This window comes from Mustela lutreola, chromosome 7, assembly GCF_030435805.1.
Source record: "Mustela lutreola isolate mMusLut2 chromosome 7, mMusLut2.pri, whole genome shotgun sequence".
In the NCBI taxonomy this organism is placed as follows: Eukaryota; Metazoa; Chordata; class Mammalia; order Carnivora; family Mustelidae; genus Mustela; species Mustela lutreola.
Genome location: NC_081296.1, coordinates 64,496,121 through 64,521,181, shown reverse-complemented (window position 1 = coordinate 64,521,181; position 25,061 = coordinate 64,496,121). Strand labels below are relative to the sequence as shown.

Sequence of the window (25,061 nt, the reverse complement as noted above, 5' to 3'; positions counted from 1 at the left end):
TGCTGCAGTGATCATTGGGAGTTCAGATATCTATTTCAAATGGTGATTTTATTTCCTTGGCTATATACCCAGAAGTAGGATTGCTGGGTATAGTAGCATATGGTAGTTCTAGTTTTTGTTTATTTGTGTGTTTTTGGAGAATCTCCATACTGTTTTCCATGGTGGCTGTATCAGTTTATATTCCCATCAATAGTGTAGAAATGTTCCACTTTGTCTACATTCTGACCAATATTAATCTTTTAATTTTTTGATAAAGCCATCTAGTAAGTATGACGTGATAACTTCCTGTGGTTTTGATTTTCATTTCCCTGATTATAATTGATGCTGAGCATCTTTTTATATACCTGTTGGTCATTTGTATGTCTTCTTTGGAGGAGAGTCTATTTAGGTCCTTTACCATTTTTAAATTGGGTTATTTGTACTTTTTGTTATTGAGTTGTAAGTATTCCTTATATATTTTGGATATTAACCTCTTATTAGATATACTGTTTATAAAAATTTTCCTATTCTGAATGTTGTCTTTTCAATTTTTAAAAATACATTTTATTTTTTGAAGATTATTTATTTATTTGAGAGAGACAATAAATAAATAAATAAATAATAAATAATAAATAATAAATTTATTTATTTGAGAGCGATAGTGAGAGAGCATGAGCAAGGAGGAGAGGGAGAGACAGGCTCCCCGCTGAGGACCCTGGGATCATGACCTGAGCTGAAGGTAGATGCTTAACCAGCTGAGCCACCCAGCCATCTCTAACAGTTGCCTCTCGAAAAGATAAAGTTGACAAACCTTTAGCTAGACTAAGAAAAGAAAAGACTCAAATATTAACAGAAAAGAAAGGACATTACAACTGATACCATAGAAACACAAAAGATGTTAAGAAACTACTATAAATAATTACATGCCAATAAATTGGATAATAGAAAAAATGGATAAATTCCTAGAAATACACAATATACTAAGTCATGAAGAAATAGAAAAAATTTGTACAGACTAATAAGGAAGGAAGTTGAATCGATAATCAAAACTCTCCCAACAAAGAAATGAGCAGGACCTGATGGCTTCACTGGTGAATTCTACCACACATTTAAAGAAGAATTTACACCAGTCCATCTTCCAAAAAATTGAAGAGGGGTGGACACTACAACTCATTTTATAAGACCAGCATTACTGTGATACAAAAGCCAGACAAGGACACTATAAAAAACAAAACAAAACAAAATTAGAGGCCAAATCCCTGGTGAACATAGATGCAAAAATCTTTGACAAAATACTAGCAGACCAAATTCAGCAAGACTTTAAAAGGATCATACACTATGATCAACTGGGGTTTACCCAGGGTTCCAGGTTTGTTTCAATGTATGAAAAATCAGTAAATGTGACACACCACATTAGCAAAATGAAAGATAAAAACCATATTATCATCTCAATAAATTCAAAAAAAGCATTGACAAAATTCAACACCCATTCATGATAAAAAAAAACTCTCAGCAAAGTGGGTACAGAGGGAATATATGTCAATATAATAAAGGCCATGTATGACAAACCCACAACTAACATTATACACAGTGGTGATGAGCCGAAAGCTTTTCTAAGATTATGAACAAGACAAACATGCCCACTTTTACTACTTTTATTCACCATAGTACTGAAAGTCTTTGTCAGAATAATTAGGCAGGAAAAAGAAATGAAGGAATTCAAATTAGAAAGTTTTAAGTAACATTGTCTCTGTTTGCAGAGGATATGATCTTAAAGATAGAAAACTCTAAAGACTCCACTGAAAAACATGTCAAAACTATTAAATTCAGTAAAATAGCAGTATACAAAATCAACATACAAAAATCAGTTGTGTTTTTATGCACTAACAATGAATTATTGAAAAAAAGAGATTAAGATAATGATCCAATTTGTAATAGCATCAAAAAAATAAAATACTTTGGAATAAATTTAACCAAGGAGGTGAAAGATCTTTATACTGACAACTATAAAACACCAGTGAAAGAAATTGAAGAAGACACAAATAAATGGAAATATATCCTGTGTTTATGGTTTGGAATAATTAATATTCAAAACAATCTACAGACCCAGTGCATTTGTTATCAAAATTCCAGTGGCATTTTTCATAGAAATAGAAAAATCAATCCTCAAATTTGCTTGGAACCTCATAGGATACCAAATAGTTCAAACAAACTTGATTAGGAACAGCAAAGCTGAAGGCATCACACTTCCTGGTTTCAAGCTATATTATAATAAGCTGTATTATTGCAGCTTTGGCTACAGTAGTCAGAACAGCATGGTATTGACATAAAAGCAGATGTACAGATCAGTGGAGTAGAATAGAGAACCCAGAATTGATCCCGTACATATATGGGCAACTGATTTTCAGCAAAGATCCTAAGACTGCACAATGAAGAAAGGATAATCTCTTCAAAACGTGGTGTTGGAAAACTGGATATCCATGGGAAAAACAATGAAATTGGATCCCTATTTTATACTATATATTAAAAACCCCCCAACAACTCAAAATGGATAAACTAAAAAGACTCAACTCTAAGACCTGAAACCATAAAACTTCTAGAAGAAAACATAGGGAAAGAACTCCTTCACATTGGGCCCTTTGGAGAGAACTAAGAGGAAAGAAGAGATGCAGAAGTTTCTTCTATAATCCAGACACCACCAGGAACCATCCCCTGGCACTAGCTAAGATTGCCTTTCCTGCCATCTTCCATAGTCCATGTACTACTGTTTTTTGTTCTTTTCCTGAGGATTTCTGCAAATCTTTTCTACTTACTTTTCCATTCTGTAACTTATGGCTATTTCTTTTTTTAAATAAAGATTTTATTTGTTTATTAGAGACAGCGTGCAGAGAGGGAGAAGCAGACTCCCTGCTGAATAGAGAGCCTGATGCAGGGCTCGATCCCTTATGACCTGAGCCGAAAGCAGGCACTTAACCGACTGAGCCACCCAGGTGATCCTTTATGGCTGTTTCTAAAGCTCTGATTCAGCATTGACTCAAACTTGAGTCAAACATAATTGCTTTTCTATCCAAATCACTTGTAAGAGTCCGCAAAAGGCAACTTGTGGAGGCAAGTATCTACAATGATGTGTGTGGTAGATTTTAACGGTGACTGAAGTAAGCATGTGGGAGCATACATTGCAGGGCCAGTTAGGAAATCATCCAAAATTGGATATTAGCTTTTCTGGTTTTCTGAAAGTTTCATGCCCATTTCCACGAACTTGGAGTTTTGGGTATCTTCATGTTATTCAGCTTTCTCTCCTTCTTCCAGATGTGACAAAATTCCTTGTATTTTATTATTATAAAGAGCATTTCAGCTCTAGCACTTATCACTCCCCCACAAGTCACACTTTGCATAACTGAAGATCTATTAAGTTGCTCTGCTAAAAAAAGGTTTGTGTATTTCAAGTGTTACCCTTTCTTTTCTGCACTTCTCTATTGATTTTTATAGGAGCAGGGGGAGAAGTATGGAGGCTTATTTCCCCAGAGTTAAGAATTATGACTTTACCTTAGAAGACAGGAGTGTGCAGTTGGTTTTGTTTTTAAATAACAATTGCAACAGAATCTCCATTATGTTAGTCCCCCCCCCCCCCAAGAGTTGGGAAATGCTAGTTTATTAGAAGGGTCACTGAAGGAAGACATGAGAGACTAGGTTCTTATCCTGGTTCTGTCATTAACTAGTTGTGTGATTTAAGGGAGAGTACCCCACTGGGCCTGAAAGAGCAGTCTCTAAATTCCCTGCCAATTCTATGAATCTCTGAGTTGTCTGAGAGTCTCCTTGGTGTCTAATTCTTCTATAATTGCAACCATGGTTGGAATTTCCCCCCTGACAGGTGGGTGAACATCCCACCACTCTGGACCCTGCCCCACTCCTGGCTAGCTGTCTGGGTCAATGTTTGAGGTCAGAAACAATTGAATTTTTAATAGGTTAACCTTGAACCAGATGCAGGCAAAGATTCTGATTTTTTCAACTCAGAACTTTAGTTGTTATATTTGCTCTCAGAACCAGCTTCCTTATTTGTGTACCTGGCATAATGTCTACCTTGGAAAATTGTGTTTAATAATGCAAGTGAAACATGTAGTAAAGTGCCTGACATATAATATGCCCTCAGTAAATGGAATTATTTATTTATTTATTTATTTATTTTAAAGATTTTATTACTTATTTAGAGAGAGAAAGAGAGCATACTAAGGAGTGGGAGGAGCAGATGGAGAGAGAGAGAGAATCTCAAGCAGACGCCACACTGAGCATGGAGCCCATCTGGGGGCTCAATCTCATGACCCTGAGGTTATGATCTAAACCAAAATCAAGAGTCAGTTGCTCAACTGATTGAGCCACCCAGGTGCCCCAGTAAATGGAACTGATGATCATTAACATCATATCTGTTACAAAGGGGCTGGGCGAGTGTCTTGGCACTTTCTGGGTTTGCTGATACATCTTAGTGTGTACTGTGGTACTATACAGATTGACTCCCAAACTTTGGTTTTGCTAAGTGGTAAATATAATCTGAGTGGGAGAGCTGAATGGCTCTCAGCAGCATTTTTTTTTTTTTTTAAAAGGTCGTATGAAGGAAGAGGAAGGCAGATTGAAGAGTTGGGAAGGGGAAGATTTTGAAACTGGAAAATAAGCATGACCAAAGGGGAATTTGATTCAGTTTCTGAAGAGTGATGAATGAGCAACAGGCATCCCTTACCTCTGTCTCCATGAATATTTTTTTTAATTGAAGTATAATTAACATACAGTGTTATAGTTGTTTCAGATGTCCAGTTTATTGATTCAACATTTTTTTTTTTAAGATTTTATTTATTTATTTATTTGACAGAAAGAGATCACAAGTAGACAGAGAGGCAGGCAGAGATAGAGGAGAAAGCAGGCTCCTCACCGAGCAGAGAGTCTGATGTGGGGCTAGATCTTAGGACCCTGGGATCATGACCTGAACCAAAGGCAGCTGCTTTAACCCACTGAGCCACCCAGGTGCCCCCTGATTCAACATTTCTGTACATTACTCAGTGCTCATCACAAGTGTGCCCTTTAATGTCCTTTATTTATTTCACCCATCCATGAATCTTAAATTTATGTGTTTTTATAGCACTCCTAGAAGTGGCACTGTGGAGTGAGATCTATTTTGGGGATTTATCAAAGTGTGGAATCCTGCTTCATGGATCTTCATGAATCTGCCACTTCATAGGCAAAGATTATGTAAGGAAATCCCTTCACTCAAGACAAACATTCTGAAGATTTTCGGCAGATAACAATTGTAGGTAGTGCTTCAGCTCTTGGGATCGGGTACTATATCTATGCTGCTGATGTTCAAACATGGCTGGTTATGGCCTATGAACCTGTGAAAAATGGGACAGATTTGCCATTTATCCTGGATCTTCCTCTGTCTGGTCTCATCCATACTTTTCCTTTGCAAAGAGAGGACTTTTGAGATCCTCCATACCGGGGAACAGTGCCCTCTGCTGTTCCTGGGGGAACTGTGCAGGCATGGTGAAATCGTGAGGGAAGAGGTCTGTTGCAGAGCCAAAGCAAGCTGCTCTGTTTTTCCACACGGATTTGGACAGCTGCTGCATCTAGGGCCAGTCTCCGTGGTAAAAACTCAGCAGGAGAAGCAACAGCAGCTTTCCTCCGCTGTATTTGTTTCTAGGCAGCCGCCGACCCCACATTACATATGAATGCCCCCTTCCCATTTTCACTTCAAACACGGAAGAGTTTTCTATTAGTTTTGCTCTTTAATAGAAAGAACTTTTATTTTTATTTTTTAAGAAGATTTTATTTATTTACTTGACAGATCACAAGTAGGCAGAGAGGCAGGCAGAGAGAGAGAGAGGAGGAAGCAGGCTCCCTGCTGAGCAGAGAGCGCGATGCGGGGCTCGATCCCATGACCCTGGGATCATGACCTGTCCCATGACCCTGGGATCATGACCTGAGCTGAAGGCAGAGGATTTAACCCACTGAGCCACCCAGGCACCCCTAGAAAGAACTTTTAAAACAGTGATTTTAACGATTGAAACTGCCTTCGAAAGAACTCTACTTTCCAGTATTATAAAATAAATAAGTCGATACCACTTTAAGAAAGCATAGTTGATTGCTGTGATGAAATAAAGGCATATACCATATAAACTAGCAGTTCATGGTAAAAAGTTTATAACAGTAGGGGATCAACATATTTTTCTTTCTTCCTTTCCTTTTTCTTCCTCTTCCCTTTTCTCCTGCTCCCTTCCTCCCCCTTCCCTCCTCCCTCCTTTCTAATAAAGTTGTCGAAGATACCACAGAATCTCCTACAGTAAAGATATTACATGATGAAAACTGTTTTTGCTGAATTTCTCTACCTTCTGAGAACAGTTTTTTTTTTTTTTTTGGATGACCTCCGAGCAGACATTTGTTCTGTGAATCCTCTCAGCAACTATCTTCTGGGTATAACGGCAAACAACAGTCAACATTTACTTTTACTTAAACAACAAACAGGGAAATTCTGTGGACTTCAAGCTGGCGTTAGGGGTTTATGCCCTGTATAGTAACTTTTGAGCTGTTTTTTCAGCATTATTCCACTTGGCTACAGCAAAGAAAATTCAGTGAACAATGAAATCTATATGAAAAAACAGTTTAAAAAATTTTTCTTAAGATAAATGACTCTGAAGCCACAATGTGGATAGTACTGTTGTTGTTGTTGTTGTTTTTTCCATGATTCTGAGTTTCAAATTCACGAGTTTAGAAGGTATGGATTTCTTGCTTTATCATGTGGTGGGACACTGTAAATGGGAGCTGGCCCAACCTTATCTTTCCCTTCTGCCAAGAATGAAATCCAGGTTAATGTGGTATAGGCCGTCCAGCAGGAAGAAACTGCTAGCCGCCACTGGATCCCAAAATTCCATTACCATTCACTGGAGGGATAAGTGATGCATGCAATGTAGATCTTTATTGACATGGTGGAAGGCAACTCCATTTATGGTGGTAGGTAAATAACTCAGAGATGTTTGTACTGTCACATTACAAGTGTTTTATATTTTACTGTAATAATTGCCAGGAGAAAGGTTTTTTTGTTTTGTTTTTGTTTTGTTTTCTGAAGTCTGGGATTAAGAAGTAATTTATGATTCTAGGTGACTTGTCAAGAAAGAGAGTTGCTCCATTTTATGGTATTTCTATTGGTTCTATTTAGAACTCCATCTAGGGTAGAAGATGCTTTAGGTCTTTCGATAGAGAATGGCTTTGCTGACACATGGTTTATTTAGTGCTTGTCCTGTCATTCTTCCTCTCAGGCTAGCATAATCCTTGGATCTGATGGTACCTTCTACTGGGCATAGGCATGGGGAATTAATTCCTTTTTTTTTTTTTTTTTTCTTCCTATTGTGGGACTCATCATGTATGCACCTGACTTATCTTTTTCTTCTTTTTACCTTCTTTATCTTTATATCCCCAACACTACACAGCAGTAGGGATTTAATTTCTTTTTCTTCATTTTCTCTTTTACTTTCCCTCTGTTCTTAAATCTTGAGCAGTATGAACTCATCATTTTGAGGAACAATTATTTTGGAATGTAGATGTATAGAGATGTTGCCCAAACAAACCAGTTAAGACCAAATTAGAAAACCTCTTTGTCTCTTTTCTTTTTATCTACCTCCCTAGGAGATTGGATATATGATTCATGGATTCATGCTTGACCAATCAGAGTACTCCCATTTCTTTGGCTGCATGGAGTGTTGGGCAGGGGTAGGCACTTGACCCCAGCTAAGGCAGTTTCTCTGAAGTTTCCTCCTGGAACTGTTGAAAAGACTGGTTTTGCGAAATCTGCTAATCTTGTACTATGGGACTTAGACTTTTGGCAATGTCTTGCCACTAAAAGGAGAATGCCAATTCAAAGATAGAGTTGTGAAACCCCTTTAATCTTGCTTTGAGACTTCTGGATCCAGCCATGCTGGGAACCTCAGATTTTTAGTTGCACAAGGCAATATACAACCCCCTGCTTTTTTTTTTTTTTTTTCCTATGAATTTATAAATTAGTTTAAGTTCAGGTCATTTGTAACCAAATAATTCTAATGTAAGTAGTGAGCAATCTTTTGCATTGCAGGCAGGGATCCAGTCTTTCAGATTTTAAAGATTTTTCCAGAAAAATTGGTCAACTCTAACTTTGCTTAACATCTATGACATTATTCTAAAAATGGTCTAGTTTGTTTACTATCTGGTACATTTAGCTTATCTGTAGTTCTAGAAATCTATTGACAGAGCTTTTTCCCGGGCAAGGTCAGTCTTGGAAAGTCAACATGGAAAGAGAAGGTGATCAAGTAGACAGACCTCAAGGGAAAACTGAAGAAAACCAGAAAACCTTTTCCCTCCACGAATCCCGCCGTCTCTTAGTCTACAGACTCAGACACCACTTGTCTTTTTTTGCTCAAGGATATTTCTTGGAGATCAGTGAGGTAACATGTCCTCTGTCTCAAGTGTGAGAGATGGAAAGAGGAAGCATCTTAGCTTCCACAGGATGTCCCTGTTCAGTATCTTGGGCAGTATGTTGATAAGGAGATCTGGATTTATAAAACTTATATGGAAAAACAAGTAGCCCAGCAGTCTGATGAAAAATAGGGTGGTGAAAAAGACATGTTGAAAAATCCTGAAAAGAGAAAGTTAGAAACTGTTAACCAGAGGTTAGAAAACCAGGAACAAAACAAAACATTCCTAAATGCATGCATTGCTCCTTCTTGCTATTCAAATTGTTGTCTTTATTACCAACAATGCCTTGTAAAGGCAGCTCCTTCCCATATGCTGGCTTGCCTGTTACTCTTTCTTCTATTACCATGTTTTATTTTCTTTGAACATTTATCACTATCTGAAATTATCTTGTTCTTTTATCTTTTGTTTTATTTTCGTTTCTGTTTTGCCATCCTGTTTTCCAAAGCATTGGCAACAATTTGTAACCATCAGCAGGGTATGTGTTTCTGTGAGTCCATATTTTTTCCAACACTTGATAACATCAGATTTTAAAAATTTTGCCAAATGGGTGTAAAGTAATGGTCTTAATTTGAATTTCCTTGATGAACAATGATGCTGAACATCTGTTCACAGGTCTTATGTGTTTCCTCTTGCCCATTTATCTATTAGGTTGTTTTGTTTAGTCTTACTGAGTTGTAGAAGTTCTTTATATGTTCTTGATATCAATCCTTTTCCACTATGTGTACTGTGAATATCTTCTCTCTACTTTAAACTGTTTACTTGCTCTAAGGTGTTGAAGAACAAAAGTTAGTAATTTTAATAAGGTCTAGTTTATCAATTTTTTAAAAAATTTATTTATTTATTTGACAGAGAGAGATCACAAGTAGGCAGAGAGGCAAGCAGAGAGAGAGAGGAGGAAGCAGGCTCCCCGCTGAGCAGAGAGCCCGATGCGGGACTCGATCCCAGGACCCTGAGATCATGACCCGAGCCAAAGGCAGCGGCTCAACCCACTGAGCCACCCAGGCACCCTAGTTTATCAATTTTTAATTAGAATCAATGCTTTTTGGTCTTATTTAAGAACAATTCCCTACACCAAGGCCTAAAAGATGCTCCTATTTTCTACTAACACTTTATGATAGTTTAGAATATGTCCACACATTCTTTGGTATCATGCCCTTCAAGAGACTCTTCTTCCTCAGCATGTGGCCGGGACTTAATGAGTTGGTTTCTAAAGAAGAGTATCATGGAAGTTTATGGCTTCCTAGATTACATACTAAAGACATTGCAGTTTGCTCCTTACTCTTAGGAGGAAGCCAGCTGTCATGAGCCCTGTGGAGAGCTCCATGTGAGGAAGAGACCTCCTGCCAACAAGCTGCAAAAGTTGCCAGATGTGAGTAAGCTATGGAGGAACTAGATCCCCCAGCCTAGCCAAGCCTTCCACTGACATTAACTTTGGCCAACATCTTAATTGCAACCTGGTAATAGACCATGGACTAGAACTACCCAGCTAAGTAGCTCAGATTCCTAATCTATAGAAACTGTCATATAAATGTTTGTTGCTTGAAGCCACTAAGTTTTGGGACCATTTGTTGTGTGGCAGTAGATAACTGATGCCAAATTTTAATTTTTTTTTTTGACATTTAGTCCTTAATACATCTGGCCTCACTTTCTAAATATTCTGTATAGTAGTGATCCAATCTCATTTTTTCCTCATCTGGATAACTACTTTTTTCCCCCTACCATGTTTATTGGATGATTTTTCCTTTCCTCTCTGGCATATAATCACTGTCATACATCACATATTGAAGTTCTATATATGCACTGCTCCTATTTCATTGATTGATTTTCCTATTCCTGTGGCAGTATCACTCTGTTGTAATTACTGCAGCTTCATGGTAAGTCCTGATATCTGGGAATGCATATTCCCCACTCCTTGCTCTTTTTAAAAATTATCCAGGGTGTTTTTGACTCTATTCTTTTATATAGAGTATATTTTAGAATAACTGTATTTAATGTAATGAAAACCTTTAGGGCAGTTTGGTTGGAACTGAACTAAGTCCTATTTGAAGAGAATTGATCTATTTATGATATTATGGCTTTCTATCCATGATCATGGTATTTCTCTTCTTTCATTCATGTTACTTTTAATGTTTCCTAATTTCTATAGATTCCTCTGTGGTGGTCCTGATTTCTTTTTTAACTGATGAATTATTTTGGCCTTGTGGTTTTACTCTGATTTGCACAAGTGAATCTCTACTTTTTCCTTTCCTGTATTACCCTAATCGAGCTGTGCTGGTCTGCCACCTGCTGCAGAACAAATTCACTACCTACCTCCTCCTACCAGTGAAAAACAGCCCCTTCCCCACCAGTTTCCTGAAGTTTTTCTCTAGAATTGATCTTGGTGACAGGAGTCAGGGTTCATTATAGTGCAGCATCTTGGTCAGAATTAAAATGAGAAACAGTTTACAAACCTCTTCCTAGTATTCTCCTTGAAGCTAAATACACTATTCATGAAAAAGTTCTGGGATGACATTCCCACAGAAATCTTAGGAATAATCCAGCTTTCTTATTTCTTGAGTCAGTACCCAATATACCAGTGCCCCATAGGATACTGGAACAGAGGAAGAGGAGAGACCTTTTTAGTTTGTTGTGATGAGCTAGACTTTTAGGATGTTGTCAGATTCTCTTTGGGATACCAACTCTTTCAAGGCAAACAGTTCCTATCCTGGGAGCCCACATGGGGAGTTCCATGCGAGGCACTGCTGTCAAATTTTAGGCTAAGGCAGCCTGGGAGTTTTAAGGAAATTCTGCTAGCTGTTCTGGGAACATTGTATTTCAGGATAGCCAAATATGTAACACTTCACTTATCTGGTATGAGGGGGGTATCCCCCATAAGCAAATTTTCCAGACAACTGGAGGTGATAGTTAAGCACCAGTAATTTTGTTAGCCATTTTGATGGAACTCTTTCTAAATAATATTTCATGCCACTTTGAATATATGTCTCTCTGTGCCTTCTTAAACGCATTATATTGAACATAATCTTACCTTTTTTGGAAATGCAAGGGTTTCATCGAATGCCAGTTTATTTTGCTATCATACTGATTCCCTTAGGACTAATATCCACTTCGTTGTTTTGAATCTTGAGCTCTTACTCAGTTTAAAAGTATTTTTGAACAATTATTATGGGCTGGGTACTGTTGGGTTTGATTCTCTTTCACAATCATTATTTTCTCTTATTTACTATTAGGCTGGGGGTATATGTGCATTTACAAGTTCTCTACTATTTCTAATGTAACATGTTGACATTTTACAATATCGGGGGGGGGAGGCACATCTGACATAATAGTGTGAAAACCCCATTCATCATCCTATAAACCACAAAAGGATCTTTCCATTCATAATCTACTGATGTTTTTGGAGAACCAGATCCATCAAGCTAATTCAGATTGTTAAAGGGAAGAGGGAGTATCAGTTTGCCATATTTCTCTTAGGCGACAAAATTCCTGTTTCTGATTACTACTAGGCTATTCACTTCTGAAACTGGGAAGTTGAGATTAGGAATTGCCTTTGGACAAGGAAGTCATACATTAGAACTGAGAAACATAGTCATCAATGACACTAGTTTTTTGACTTCACTCTGGAAGTACATGTGTATACAAAGGTCTCCTTGTCTAGAGTTTATTATTTTCATTTTTATTTTTATTTTTTCCAGGATGGCTAAGTGGAACTCCCAGTTTTCCAGGAGGTTTACGCAAACATATTTACCTACCTTTTGCAGAACCGTGTTCCCTTCTTTTGTAGAGAATGATCCTGGGAGAATAAAGGACATGAATAAATAAGCAATTTCTGGGAGTTATCATCCCTATCAAATAATATTCAGTGAGCTATTAGTTAATGTTATATTTAGATAGTGTCTTAACAATTTTTTATATACAGAACATGGAATTTTTAAGACAACCACGTGTATGTGTGTGTGTGTGTGTGTGTAATTTTGTATCACTTTTTTATTTATTGGTAGGAATAAATGGAGGCATAAAAAGGTAAGATGTGTCATACAGCTAATAAGTGACAGGACCAGGCTTGGAACCTGGGTCCTACAAATCTACATTCAGGGCTCTTTGAACTCTTCTTTTACCTCCTGCTTAATCCGTAACCCTTAAAAAAGTTTATAAGCTATGAAAACCATATAAATATATTCTAAGAGAAGTTTTCAGAGCTATAAAAATGTAAAGATGAGGATATATCCTGGATTTCTGTGGTATCTCACTTCCAAAATATTTTCTCAGTTATTTCATTTTCCTTTTAGCTTCCTTGTGAGATAAAAAAATGAAGAGGAATTACAGTCACATTTTAAAATTGTGAAAATGATGTTCACAGAATTAGAATTAGAAAGAAACTTTTTGGGTTACAAATTTGGTTCTGTAACTTGAGCAGCATGTCAACTGGTCGGTTGCTCAGGCGGACTCTGTAAAGATTGCTCAAACATCATAGGTCATCAAACCATCATGGAACTTTGGTAATCTTGATGAAGACAACAACTCTGCTTTTTCTCCAGTAGTTGGTGAGAAGGGATGCTTTGATGAGTCATTGGTGGACAGAAGGTAGGATATATCAGGGAGCATGGGAAGCTTGGTTCTAGAGAGGTGGGGTCCAGTTAATTTCAGGAGTTTTGTTTTTGTTGTTTTTGTTTGTTGTATAGTATGTAAGGTTGGGACTTGTATATTATATCTTGTATATTATACAAGAATGACTTGTATAATATACAAGGTTGGAACCAGAGTGACCTGTGACTTCCCAGTGGGAACCATGGTCACTGTGAATGTGGTCTAATATATATCCTAACATCTGGATGACCCCAGGGGCAATGGTTGTGGATATTTGCTTTTTAGGGAGAGATGACTTTTTGTTTTCTGACATTATGAAGACCATATATCCAATGATAAAATTTCTGGTGAATGTCAATTCTGGCTCTAAAGCCAATATAAATTACAAAATTAAAGTCTAACAAATGTTTTATCTTTTTGCCTATGTACTTGCTGCCACAAGCAGGCCAAGAGGCGTGGTGCTCTACATCCAACTCTGTGTCCTTTAGATCTCTGCATGTATGCTAATGGCACCATGGTGTTAAATATGAACAGACACTGAAGCTGTATCATAAAGTAATGACTTCTCATTTTTTTAAAAAAAAGATTTTATTTATTTATTTGACAGACAGAGATCACAAGTAGGCAGAGAGGCAGGCAGAGAGAGAGGGGGGAAGCAGGCTCCCTGCTGAGCAGAGAGCCTGATGCGGGGCTTGATCCTAGGACCCTAGATCATGACCTGAGCCGAAGGCAGAGGCTTAACCCACTGAGCCATCCAGGTGCCCCTGCTTCTCATGTTTTATCTCATGGGTTAGATTAGCTGGTGATGGATGCCCTGGTGCTCTGTGTAGTGAGTGATTTGGGACCATGTTGGGATCACCAGGAAAGAGCACTGTGATTCTGGGAGATGGGAGAAGTGGTATCTGTGTCCTGTGTTGGCTTCCTCTCCATACAGCATACCCTCAGTTAATGTTCCTTCTTGCTTCCACCCAGAACTCTGTGAGGTCTTAGGCTAGTTTCTTTGAGAACACATTATTTGGATGGCGCTAAGAAAGGGAAGATCATTGTTCCATAGCATCTTCTTTGTTTGTGTATTTAGGGTTGGAATGCTTTAGAATTATGTCTGATACTATTCTTGGAATCTTAGAAAATGCACATGGGAAAATTGGTGTGTGTTTGGTGGCTGATAGTGTTTTGGAAACTCCCTTGAAGGCATTGACACTGAGAGAAGCTGAAGGTGGAGTGTAATGCTTACCTTATGATTTTGGCTGTTAGACTCTTTTCTTACAAAATTCATGCTCAAGACTTTTGATCTGGGGGAAAAAGAACCAAGATAGGGACTGAATAAAGTACATACAAATATTCATACTATATCATTGTTATTTAAAAACAGTTTTATATTCTAAAGCTATACTGTCCACTATTATAGCCAGTGACTATATGTAACTGTTTACATTTAATGACAATAAAAAAAATCAGTTCCTCAGTCACAATAGTCATCTTTCAAGTACTCAGTAGGTGACTAGTGGCTACATACTGGATAGCACAGAAAGTTCCACTGGGCAGCCCCATTCTAAAATCTTGGCTTAGCAATGAAGCCACACTTAATGTTCAGGAAGGATCTCAGGAGACTTGAAGGGGTTCTTTAAGGGCAGGGACCTCCAAGTCCTGGTATTCTAGCCTCCAGGTCACAGTGTGGACTGAGTTTACTTAGAGGCTATGTGCAGTTTAGGTCTTTTTTTCTTGATCCCAAGATTCTAAAATATTTAATAAATGGAAATGCTTCCCAACTGATTTAAGATTTAAATTCTAAAGAAGGTCAGGAAATGAAAGTGAGGTTTTTGGCTTTAGTTTCTCACTATTTAAACTCTTTTGACAAAATCAAAGATTAGTTTTTTTGGAGGGGGCTTTTCTCTATTATTTCTAATTTTTAATGTTCATAGTTTCATATAGTATATAATTTGGTTTCTTACTATGATAGCCCTAGTTTGTATCTACAGATTAGTTTCATGTCTATTCCATATGGTTGAGTTTCTATATATTTTGGGGAAGTAAAGGTGATATTAATTTTAAGACCTTTTTGATAAAATTTAAGGAATGCCTTTCTTTATCAAGGTGCCAGACCCGTAACCCTTTTTACAGCATGTGTTAATGCCTTTAATATAAACCCAAATAACTGGTAATGTGATAAAATTATGAAGGAAGGTGTGTTTTTGCAGTCTTTTAAGACAGATGGGAGGACCTGCATTTTGATATGGGTGTGGCTTGTGGGGATCAACCAGCTTGCTAAGAGAGGGGACGGTTATATGGTATTGAGGCTCACTCAATTCTGAATAGGAATTGGTCAGAGAAAAGTTTGCTCTGACCCAGGCTGAGATGGAGTTACCACTAAAACCAGGATGTTCCTTTGTTTGCCAAAGCTCACACTTCTCTTTCAAGGAACCGAGTCTCTAGTTCTTCTTCTATTTTCCTCAGTGTTTCCTGGTACTTCTTCAAAGGGAAATAAAAGAAACCACAGTTATTAGCCAGAAGCTTTATGCTCTTTCTAATCATATTAAGCACGTTTTCACTACATTGTCATGTGAATGGTTGGTATTTTCACTGCCATTGTGTCTCCTTTCCCAGTCCGGAGAGGACTACTTCCACTACTCCAGATCTCTCATTGCACTTCACCACTGGGCAGGTGTCTGCGGTTATCAGGATTATAAATAGGAAAAAGGTGCTCATTTTAAATTTAAGAGCACATAACTTGTGAGACTAGGGCACTAATAGAATGATTCTGGTGGTAGAGTGTCATCCTCCCTAAAAGTCTTTGTAATGCCACCTTGAAGAATTAATGTTGTTGCAGTGTTCTTTAAAAAGCCTGGTTTCATTTCATCCTGTACCCTAACAAACCCACTGCTATCCCTTTATTGAGAAACTGTACCTTTATGCAGAGGGCCTGGTCCTCACAGAGCTGAGCCACAAATGCATAGTCTTCCATTACCTGGGAAGCCAAAATTCAGTCTTAAATTTTGTTCAATAAATTGCTATAAGAACAGTAGTGTACTTGGTGCCTCGTAGGTTCTAGGCCCTAAATGTGCTTTTCTAGTTGTTCTAAATATGTATTTCTGTACATATAAACTCATATTTTTTTAAAGGATAAACAGGCTATTCTTTATGGTCCCAAAGAGAATTATTTGGGGACAGTTGGGAGAAAAATAGATACTAATTTATTGATACAGATTATGGAAGGTATCCTATAAAAATAGGGGGACTGTATTCACACAGTCTAGTACATTCCTTCAAACTGTGTGACCAAGGATCAAGATTTCCTTCCTTTGGGAGAAGTAGCATTGAAGTTATTGTCATTACCTTGGCTAGCTCTTTCTCTTGGTCTGCACAGGAAGCTTCCAGCTGTTGTAACTTGGCCTATAGAAAGCGAAGGAGACTGGTAACTCAGCCAGGCAAAAGCGGGTTCCATTCTGAAATGGGATCTTCAAGGTTATCCTACAGGTCGATCAAGTGCCTCAGGACCAATTTCAGATGTCTTTTTATTGGAGGGGATTCAAACGAGGTGAGATGACTCTTGACTTTGAATTTAAATGGTAAATATTAGCCAAATGGAGTACTGGAAGATATATTTCCCATGCAGAGATTATAGCAAGGACCAAGACTGTGAAATAGCACAAATTTGGCATAATCGAAGAAGTTATGTGGTGGGAACCTAGGGGAGATTTGTTTAGAATGAAGTGAGATGGGGAAAGGTAGCCATGTATGAGATTACGTAGGGGTTTATAGCTTCTAATTGCAGGGAGAAGCCAGGGGAGAGTTTGAAGTTGTAAAGACACAATTTGGTTCATTTTCTTTCTAAAGAAGAGTTCTTTCTGTGTGTGAAACGTATTGTTTAGGGGTAAGTGTAAAAGCAAGAGGATCAGTGAAGAGGCTGCTTTAGCATCCAGGTGAGGGTTTAGAGTGTTTTTCAAAAGGGTGGTAGTTATAGCACTAGTAGATAGAAAGGAATAGATGCATTTGGGATATATCGTATCAGCAGAGGGGACATACTGCAGTCTTTCCTCCTTTCCCTTTTCAGTTCTGTTGTTCCCACTCTCATCTAGCTACCATTATTTCATGTTTGGACTCTTCTCACAGTTCCTTTCCTCTTCAGGCAATTACATCTAGGACCAAATAACCAAATGTGCCAAGGACTGTATTTTACTTATTTTATTGTATTTCAAACAGAAAATTTTTATTTATTTTTTTCCAAAATTTTATTTAAATTTTAGTTAGTTAAGATGCAGTGCAATACTATTGGTTTCAGGAGAAGAATTTAGTGGTACATCACTTATATACAAGACCCAGTGATCATCATAAAAAGTGTCCTTCTTAATGCCCATCAACCATCTAGCCCAGTCCCTACCTACTTCCCTTTCATTAGCCCTCAGTTTGTTCTCTGTTGTTAAGAGTCTCTTATGGTTTGTTTCCCTCTCTTTTTTCCCCCCTCCTGTATATCTCTTTGCTTTGTTTCTTAAATTCAACATATGAATGTAATCGTATGGTATTTGTTTTTCTCTGACTTTCACTTGGTAAGGGCTATATTTTAAAGGTTTATTTATTTATTTCAGAAAGAGAGACAGAGAGTGAGTGAGCATAGAGAGAGGGACAGAGAGAGAGAGAGAGAGAGAGAGAGAGAATCCTCAAGCAGATTACATGTTCAGCCTGGAGTCTGACACGTGGGCTTGATCCCAGGACCCTGAGATCATGACCTGAGCTGAAACCAAGGGTCAGATGCTGAGCCACCCAGGCAACCCTAAGGGCTGTATTTTAATCTTTTTTTTTTTTTTTTTTTTAAATATTTTGTTTATTTATTTGAGAGAGAGGCAGTGAGAAAGAGCATGAGCGAGGAGAAGGTCAGTGGGAGAAGCAGACTCCCCATGGAGCCGGGAGCCTGATGCGGGACTCCGGGATCATGACCTGAGCCGAAGGCAGTCGTCCAACCAACTGAGCCACCCAGGCGTCCCTAAGGGCTGTATTTTAAAGACAGTGGTCTGAGTCACAGGTTGTTGAGGTAGGCATCCTATTAACTACTGAGCTGATCACCAGCATGCAGGAGGAACAGAAGCAACAGAGATGATGTATATTTCATAGAATTAGAGATGCCACCTGAGAATTCTACAAAATAGGTGGGCAGAAGGGAGTAATTCAAAGGGTTGATAATACTCTGGAATGTTTTAGGGTTGGGCCAAGCACTGCCAGGAAAAAAATGGTCATTGTTGTGCTGGGAACTTTCTATCTAGAGTCTATTGGAATCAGCTCACCTGACGTGGCCAGTATAGCCAGACTTAAAAGTGTTACCACTAGATTCTCGCAGGCTTACATTAGCAAAACACATTTTGGGCAGAAGAAGGAAGAAAATTAATCTCCTGATTATTGCAGAGTTATGGCAAGGGTAGTCAAGGAACTTCATATTCCTTTGTAGTCTTAGTTCCAATTTATTCCTGAGATACATACAGAGTCCTGATTTCTTTCTTCCCAAATAAGTTTCCTGGATGGGCATGCCCAAGCAAGATTACTTAGTGGCTTTGGACTTCCTTTTTTTTTTTTTTTTTTTTTATTGCTATCAACACTGATTTGTCCAACAGAACATAGGGCAGTAATGCTCTCTTCTTTTATTTTCTATTTTCAGTGTGTCCATATCTTTGGAGGCTTCATGCACAGAGTATAGGCTTAAGTATGGACTTAAATGTGGATTTAAGAAGCAAGAAAGATTGAGAAATAGGGACAGTCTGTTTAAAAGCCCATTGTATATTATACTGTTAGGTAGTAAAACATAATTTTTATCTTTATACTGAAGAATTCTCTATTTGTTCTTAAATATATAAAAATAACTCTCAATTTAAGAAAAAAGAAACCAGGGGCACCTGGCTGGCTCAGTCAAAAGAACATGCAACTCTCGATCGCAGGGTCATGAGTTTGAGTCCCATGTTGGATATAGAGATTATTAAATAATAATATTAATGATAATAGTAATAATAATATTTAAAAAAGAAGAAAAAGAGAGATTAGGGAGGCAAGGACAAAGAGATAATCCTACAGAAATGATCAAGTAAGAATTTTATCTGCTCTCTGAATAAAAAAGTCTAAATCTTGTATCTTTGATCAGATGGGTTGTGGTTGTGCTCATGTTCTTAGCTCTGGAACACAACTAAGGAAATGCTAAGCACTCTATGATGCACTTAGCAGAGGTCACTCTGTACTTGAGGGACCAACTGACTGAATCCCTTTCTGGATGGGAGTCAATGACAGGATGTGTAAATTACCTAGCACACAGTAGATTTACAAATCCAAACTCTGCCTGTGAATTCATACATGTGTTTCAGCCAGACTTTTAAATAATCACCTTAAAATTGTGAGCCTTTAATGTTTTAGAACTCCAAAAAAGAGAATATTTTGTATATACAATTTCATTCAATTTTCAAACCGAGCCTGGGAGGGACTGATTAAATTGCCCACCTTCTCATATCCTCTGTAAGTACCTCTGGGGCCAGGATTTAAATGAAGGACTTCAGCTGCCTCTAATATTATTATGTATTTGTGCATTTGTATTCTGCTTTTTTTGATGGAAAGAGAATTAAAAAATATATGGCTTCAGACTGAAATTCCTTACTAAGGGCAGAGGAGAATTCAGCACTTAGCAGCCAAGGCTTAAGACTGGCATGGCTGAAACTACAAAGAATTTGTCCTAACTTTGACAGTTGTTTCCACTTGAAGGCTTGTTTTCTGGTCATGCAGCCCAAACCCATTTGAGATGGCTTTTTTGTTTACCTTTGACTCTTCTGGGGATCCCTCTGTTTTGTCTTGTTCACACTTGGTTGCCTTATGTGATTTTCTTGTAAGCTGTGGGTTCAATTAGAAAAAATAGATTTCAAGTAAAAAATATATCAAATTAAAAAATATGGAGGACAAAGATATTCTCTGCTGTGTGGGGCCAATTCCTTGGCCTTGATTGAAGCTGCCAGGAAATGGTCTCTTGGTGGATACTTGGTATATTTGGGAACATCTTTGTTCTACCTCCATCTTCTCATTAGTTTTTTATTTTATTTTTATTTTTTTTAATTTTTTTATTATTATTTTTTAAATTTTTTATTTCTTTTCAGTGTAACAGTATTTTCTCATTAGTTTTGACCACCAAGTAGAGTCTGCTCAAAGAAGGAGTACTTCCCTGAACCCCCTCGTCCAGGCTGGATTACTCAGGGCTCCAGCATGGGTCAGAAAGTATGGTAATCATAAAGAAGCCCACTGTATTTTGACCAGGAGTTGAGGTAGAGGGAATACCTGGACAAAGGAGAGGTAACTTTTTGGCATTAAGTATTTTAAAAGTCTCTAGTGAAAGTAAAATTAACCTCTCACCATAAGGGTCCCAGTCCATCCCTTCAAAAGATTGTCAATTGGGATCTATTTCTTGTGATAGAATGAGGAAGCCATGGGATCATAGACTACCTGGAATACCCTATGCACTCCTTTCACCGGGCACTTGCAGGCCAAAGCCATGGCACTTAGCTCATGCGGTTCAGCCTCAGGAGAGCGGAGCAGGAATAGCAACCATCCCCAGCACAGGTCTCTCTGACATGTGGGATTCTGCATGATCTTTTCCCCTCCCTTGCCTCTTTGATAACTAGGGGATACTCAGGAACATGAGAGCTCCTCCCCACCTTTCTTTGAAGTTCTGCTATACTGTGGACCAGAGTCTCATTCTTCCTATCCTGTTGAGAAAAAGAAGCAGAGTATAAGTAGAGTATAAGTGTGCATCTGCACACCATCATCTGTCTTTATTCAGTTGATTTTTCTCCATTTCACCCCAGAGATGTTTTCCTGCAGTAACTGTACCTTCCTGCATAATGGCAGGTGAAGGACCTGTGGTTTGATCTCAGTATGGACACATCAACTTACCAGGGATTGAGATGTCCACATGCAGGCCTTCCTAATAATAATTTTACCAGAGAAACCCTACCCTCTACACATCTCCTTCCCATGGAAGAACACAATCTGCCATGACTTTGGAGTTGACTATTCTTTGTATGTAAAAAGGGGAGACTATTTTACCTGACAGTGCTGAGGAATCAAACCTATCAAATTGCGCTTCCTGCTTTTTGCTTACGAGTCTGGCTGTTTCTTCTTCCAGCTCCTGCAAGGCTTTTTCCCTCTCTACTGCGGTGCAGTTCTCCTTCTCCCACTCCTCATCTTCAGTCAAGTCTCTGGTCTGGGTGATCTCACTTTCCAGCCTGTATAACATAAGTACACACTATGAGGAATGACAGCCTTCGAACTGGTAAAGCATGTGTCAGTTTTAAGGGTACTCAATGATAATAAATACAAAAATCAAGTTGGAAATCCTTTCTTTCCTGGAACCTTAGGATCAGAATCACTTTAAAGATAAGACAAGCAAGATTCCTATGACTTCCACATCAAACACCCCAGTGTTCTTTCAGCTCAGGTAAGCATCACTCATTCTTTTAGGATTCTTTTTGAAAATTGCTATATTTCAGGGTTTGAGACATAGACAAACACCAAGGAATGAAGAAGAAACTCTTTTCATATATAAGATACAGGTCCCCAGAGTAAGCTGGAAAATTCAACTGTGTTTCATTTCCTCCACCCAGTTCTTTGGGTTAGGAACGTCCCTCATGAAGCCCCAACACTTACCTCTGAATCTCGTTTTCTTTCTCGTGGATTTTGAGAAGAAGTTCTTGATTTGCTTCATCTATTCTCTGCATATCCCTTTCAAGGTCCATGTTCAAACTGTTAATGTTCCTCTTTGACTGGACCAATCTTAAGATTTCCACTTTCTCTGACCTATAAACTCAGCCCCCCAAATGGACAAGGGCCAGTTATCTTAAGATCAATAACCTTTGGACCAAAGAGGGTATCGAGAAGACATGTAACTCATTAGCCTGGCTATTTCTGGTAGTGTACTTTTCCTTTTTTATATTTAGGAAATTGCATTTCTTAATTTCTTAATTATTAATTAAAATATAATTAATATTCTTAATTCTTAATTTCTTAATTCTTAATTTCTTAATTATGCTCTACAATTTGTTTCAATAATTCTTAACTCAGCGAGGGCGGTTTTACCCAGCATTTCTCAGCCAAAGTGCTCAGGATTATAGTGCATCTCCACTTTGGTTCCAAGAGAAGTTTTGCTTCCTTAAATAGCCTTTTGCATTGGAGGGAGTGGTTTTTCAAATTGTTCACAATGCTATGCACTTTTGTCAAGTACTTCTATTTGGGTAGCAGGTACATAATTTATGCTTGGACCCTGCTTTATGCAGAGCCACAAGAAGTTTCCACCACCAGTTAGGACTTGGTCTTTTCCCACCTCCCCCATCTGAAAACTTCTCCACTGCCTGCTGTAATGCTTGAGAATCTACTATGGGAGTCACTTCATTGAGCACACAGAAGTAATCCAGGCATTCACATTCATGAATGCAGACATCTTTTTTGAAGTAAATTTGAATGAAATAATAGTAACTTAATGCTAGTATAGTCTAGAAAGTTATCTGGCACATGGGAACCTCTCAATAAATTTTTCATTTTCTTTTGTGGCACTTAAGTAATTGGTTTCTCTCTAAAATAATTAACTAGAAATAAGATAGTGAGGCAGAGAGACTTTTGTTTTGAGTAGGGATGAGGGATGATTTTGGAAAAGAAAAGTCGTACCTTGGAAGGGCTGGTTTGGAGGGTAATGGCTTTGCAATGGCTATCACTTCAGGAGGGCAATGGGGTGCTTGGGGCGGAGAGCGGTGAGGTATGGATGGATAGGAGCTGAAGGAAAGAGGGAGACTAGAAGATGAAGAAAGGAATCAACAGCAGTCATGCTTCATACCTTGGTTCTTGGATGTGGCTTTGCATAATCATGACTACTTACTCATAATCTAGCTGAGTGTTCTTGTGTCCTTCCATTGTAGATTCCCTAAAATACCAGCAGAGATGTATCTAATAAATCAGGGGAAACAGGTCCATTTATAAAACACAGTAACTGGCTGAGAGTCCCAAAAGACAGGAATAAAATCAAGTTAACTGGTTTCCTCCCTCCCACTCCTACATTTTGGACATAACAAAACTTAGCCTTCTGAGTCTTCTGTGCATGATAGGATTATGCTTCAGTAAGGATATGGTGAAGATAGAGGGATAATGCTGGAAAATTCAATATATATCCTGCTAGTACTGAGATGATTCACCAACATAAAATCCTTTGGAAGTGTATACATGGCAATAAGAATCAACAGAGGTCATCAATTGTTCTTAAATCTCTTTTTTTCCCTCTATGCCCAGCTGCTTCTCTTAACACCCCATGGGCATGGATACATGTGCATAACTGCCCTGAAAAATAATCTCTTTTTGTTTTCTCGCCTGGCTTCTGCAAGGATCTCCAGATATTAAGATCTCTAGTATTAAATAGGACTCAGAAAAAATAAGCAGTAGTAAATAATGTGGCTTATTCTGGTACTTAGTTGCCTCCTTTTCTCCAATAAACTCTACCTCCCTTCTAATGTATGATCTTCTTGATTCTGCCCTAGTCTGTTAGCTTCTGAAGGGTTTAATCTTTCCCCACTGGAACCATCCAATAGAATCTCAGAACCTTCCATTGGGTCATGAGTCTGCTATTGACATAGGATGGGTGGGGCAGTATGTCACAGTAGGGTGGGTAGCAATGGTTTCTCATCATTTGTGCCAAGTTCAGAGCCTAGATGGGTACATGTTTCATGACTGAGTCTTCCCTTTGGTGGTGGTAGTTTCAGTGGATCTGATTTCTAGGCAGTTTGAAGGGATAGCCTCTGTCTGTATTCCTCTGGCAGACTGAGCACTTTCCTTGTCCAAATGTGACTCATGTGGGAGCTCTGGGTCCTAACACCAGCATCCCAGTCCCATAAAGTGGCCAATTCACTACTCATTCATTCAACAAACACTGAAACTTTGAAGGAGCACCTATTTTTGCCAGGCACTCTTCTAAGTACTAGGGAGATAGAGTGAACAAAATAGCCTGAAGCACCTGCCTTTATGGAGTTTACATTCTAGGTTATGTGTGTCGGAGAGATGGGATAAGCAACAAAATAAATGAGTAAATTTATCTTATCTGGTAGGTACCTTTTGGCCAGATTCTATACAATTTGTAACTTTTTGTGTGTGTGCTAGTCACGGAAACCTGGAAGTTTCAGATCTTGACTTAATAAGGACTGCATTGAGTTGATTTGTGGGCCAGAGTGACTTCTTAACATACTGTAGTTTCTAACAAACTATTTGTAAAATTAATGGCCTCTGATGACCCCCATTACCATCTCCCTTCTTCCTGAAAGAAGGCATTTCATTGCTTTATGAAGCTGTACACAGAAGAGTAATTAAGTAACAATTCAGGCCAATGGCCTCTCCTAGGAATTAATGGTAGGGAGAGTTCATTAACCCCAGCTGGTTATAGCTTCTCCAGGAAATGCCCTGGACCAAGGTTATTGTAGCGATTAATGTATTGGATAGAGACTTTAACTGGGATAAAAATAAAGCTCTATCTCCTTCCTGGGGAGGTTTTCTCCTTGAGGGGCTACCAAAGGCAAGCCCGTAGGAGCAGCAGAACCTCAAGCCTGGGGCCTTCTGTGGGATGAAGACAACAGATTGCCATTAGTGAGACCTGTCCTGCTAAATCAAAGTAAAAACAGGGCCTTGGGGGCAAATTAATGTCCTTGATATAAGCTTTCCTGTTATTTGGGAGGTGGCTTTTGATTAACACCCAGTACAGCTGTTTCCACCTTGTTAACTTTTCCATGCCACACCTGCCCTACGCAGAAGAGTGGGGGAGAGATGCAGGTTTTGCTGCAGTCTTGCCAGGGATGGAGTAGCCTTTATGTGGAAGTCTGCTGTGTAGACACCCTCTTTCCACAGGCTAGACATTTAGACTCTTTTTCCTGGGGCTTCACCCTTCTGCTGCGAGGGCCCTGGTCAGATACAAGAGTCCCTGATAACCTGCCCGGGCTCTGGTCCTTTCTTCTGCCTCACAGGAATGG

At 38.6% G+C, this 25,061-nt stretch overlaps 1 protein-coding gene and 1 non-coding gene across 12 annotated transcripts; both read right to left on the bottom strand.

Annotated features, from left to right (window-relative positions):
• Positions 1–7,731: 7,731 nt before the first annotated feature.
• On the bottom strand, positions 7,732–23,616 carry TMCO5A (transmembrane and coiled-coil domains 5A). 11 transcript variants are annotated; one of them, XM_059179661.1, is made up of 13 exons: positions 23,554–23,616; positions 22,934–22,980; positions 22,726–22,848; positions 21,712–21,861; positions 21,167–21,290; positions 20,721–20,771; positions 19,834–19,905; positions 16,384–16,440; positions 15,956–16,015; positions 15,455–15,519; positions 14,285–14,342; positions 12,216–12,256; positions 7,732–8,626 (listed from the first exon to the last, which is right to left on the bottom strand). In XM_059179661.1, exons 2-13 carry the CDS (start codon positions 22,966–22,968, stop codon positions 8,428–8,430), a joined length of 1,035 nt encoding a protein of 344 aa, XP_059035644.1. In that variant the 5' UTR covers positions 22,969–22,980; positions 23,554–23,616; the 3' UTR covers positions 7,732–8,427. The 11 variants fall into 11 exon arrangements, with proteins under 11 accessions (XP_059035644.1, XP_059035646.1, XP_059035642.1 ...); XM_059179663.1 differs by having other exon boundaries at positions 22,726–22,830; XM_059179659.1 differs by having other exon boundaries at positions 22,934–23,003; positions 23,554–23,615.
• LOC131837306 (small nucleolar RNA U13) lies at positions 11,730–11,833 on the bottom strand. The gene has a single exon (XR_009355968.1). It is a non-coding gene; the product is annotated as a small nucleolar RNA U13 (small nucleolar RNA).
• Positions 23,617–25,061: the final 1,445 nt, after the last annotated feature.

Excerpts from the sequence above, each read along its gene's own strand:
- TMCO5A (XM_059179661.1), bottom strand. The coding sequence starts at position 22,968 with ATGGAAGGACACAAGAACACTCAGCTAGATTATGA. Across the intron at positions 20,772-21,166 it reads AAGAAGAAACAGCCAGACTC|GATAGGAAGAATGAGACTCT; the intron begins GTAAGCAAAAAG and ends TTTTCTCAACAG. Across the intron at positions 8,627-12,215 it reads GGAACACGGTTCTGCAAAAG|GATTTTTCAACATGTCTTTT; the intron begins GTAGGTAAATAT and ends TTCTCTTTTCAG.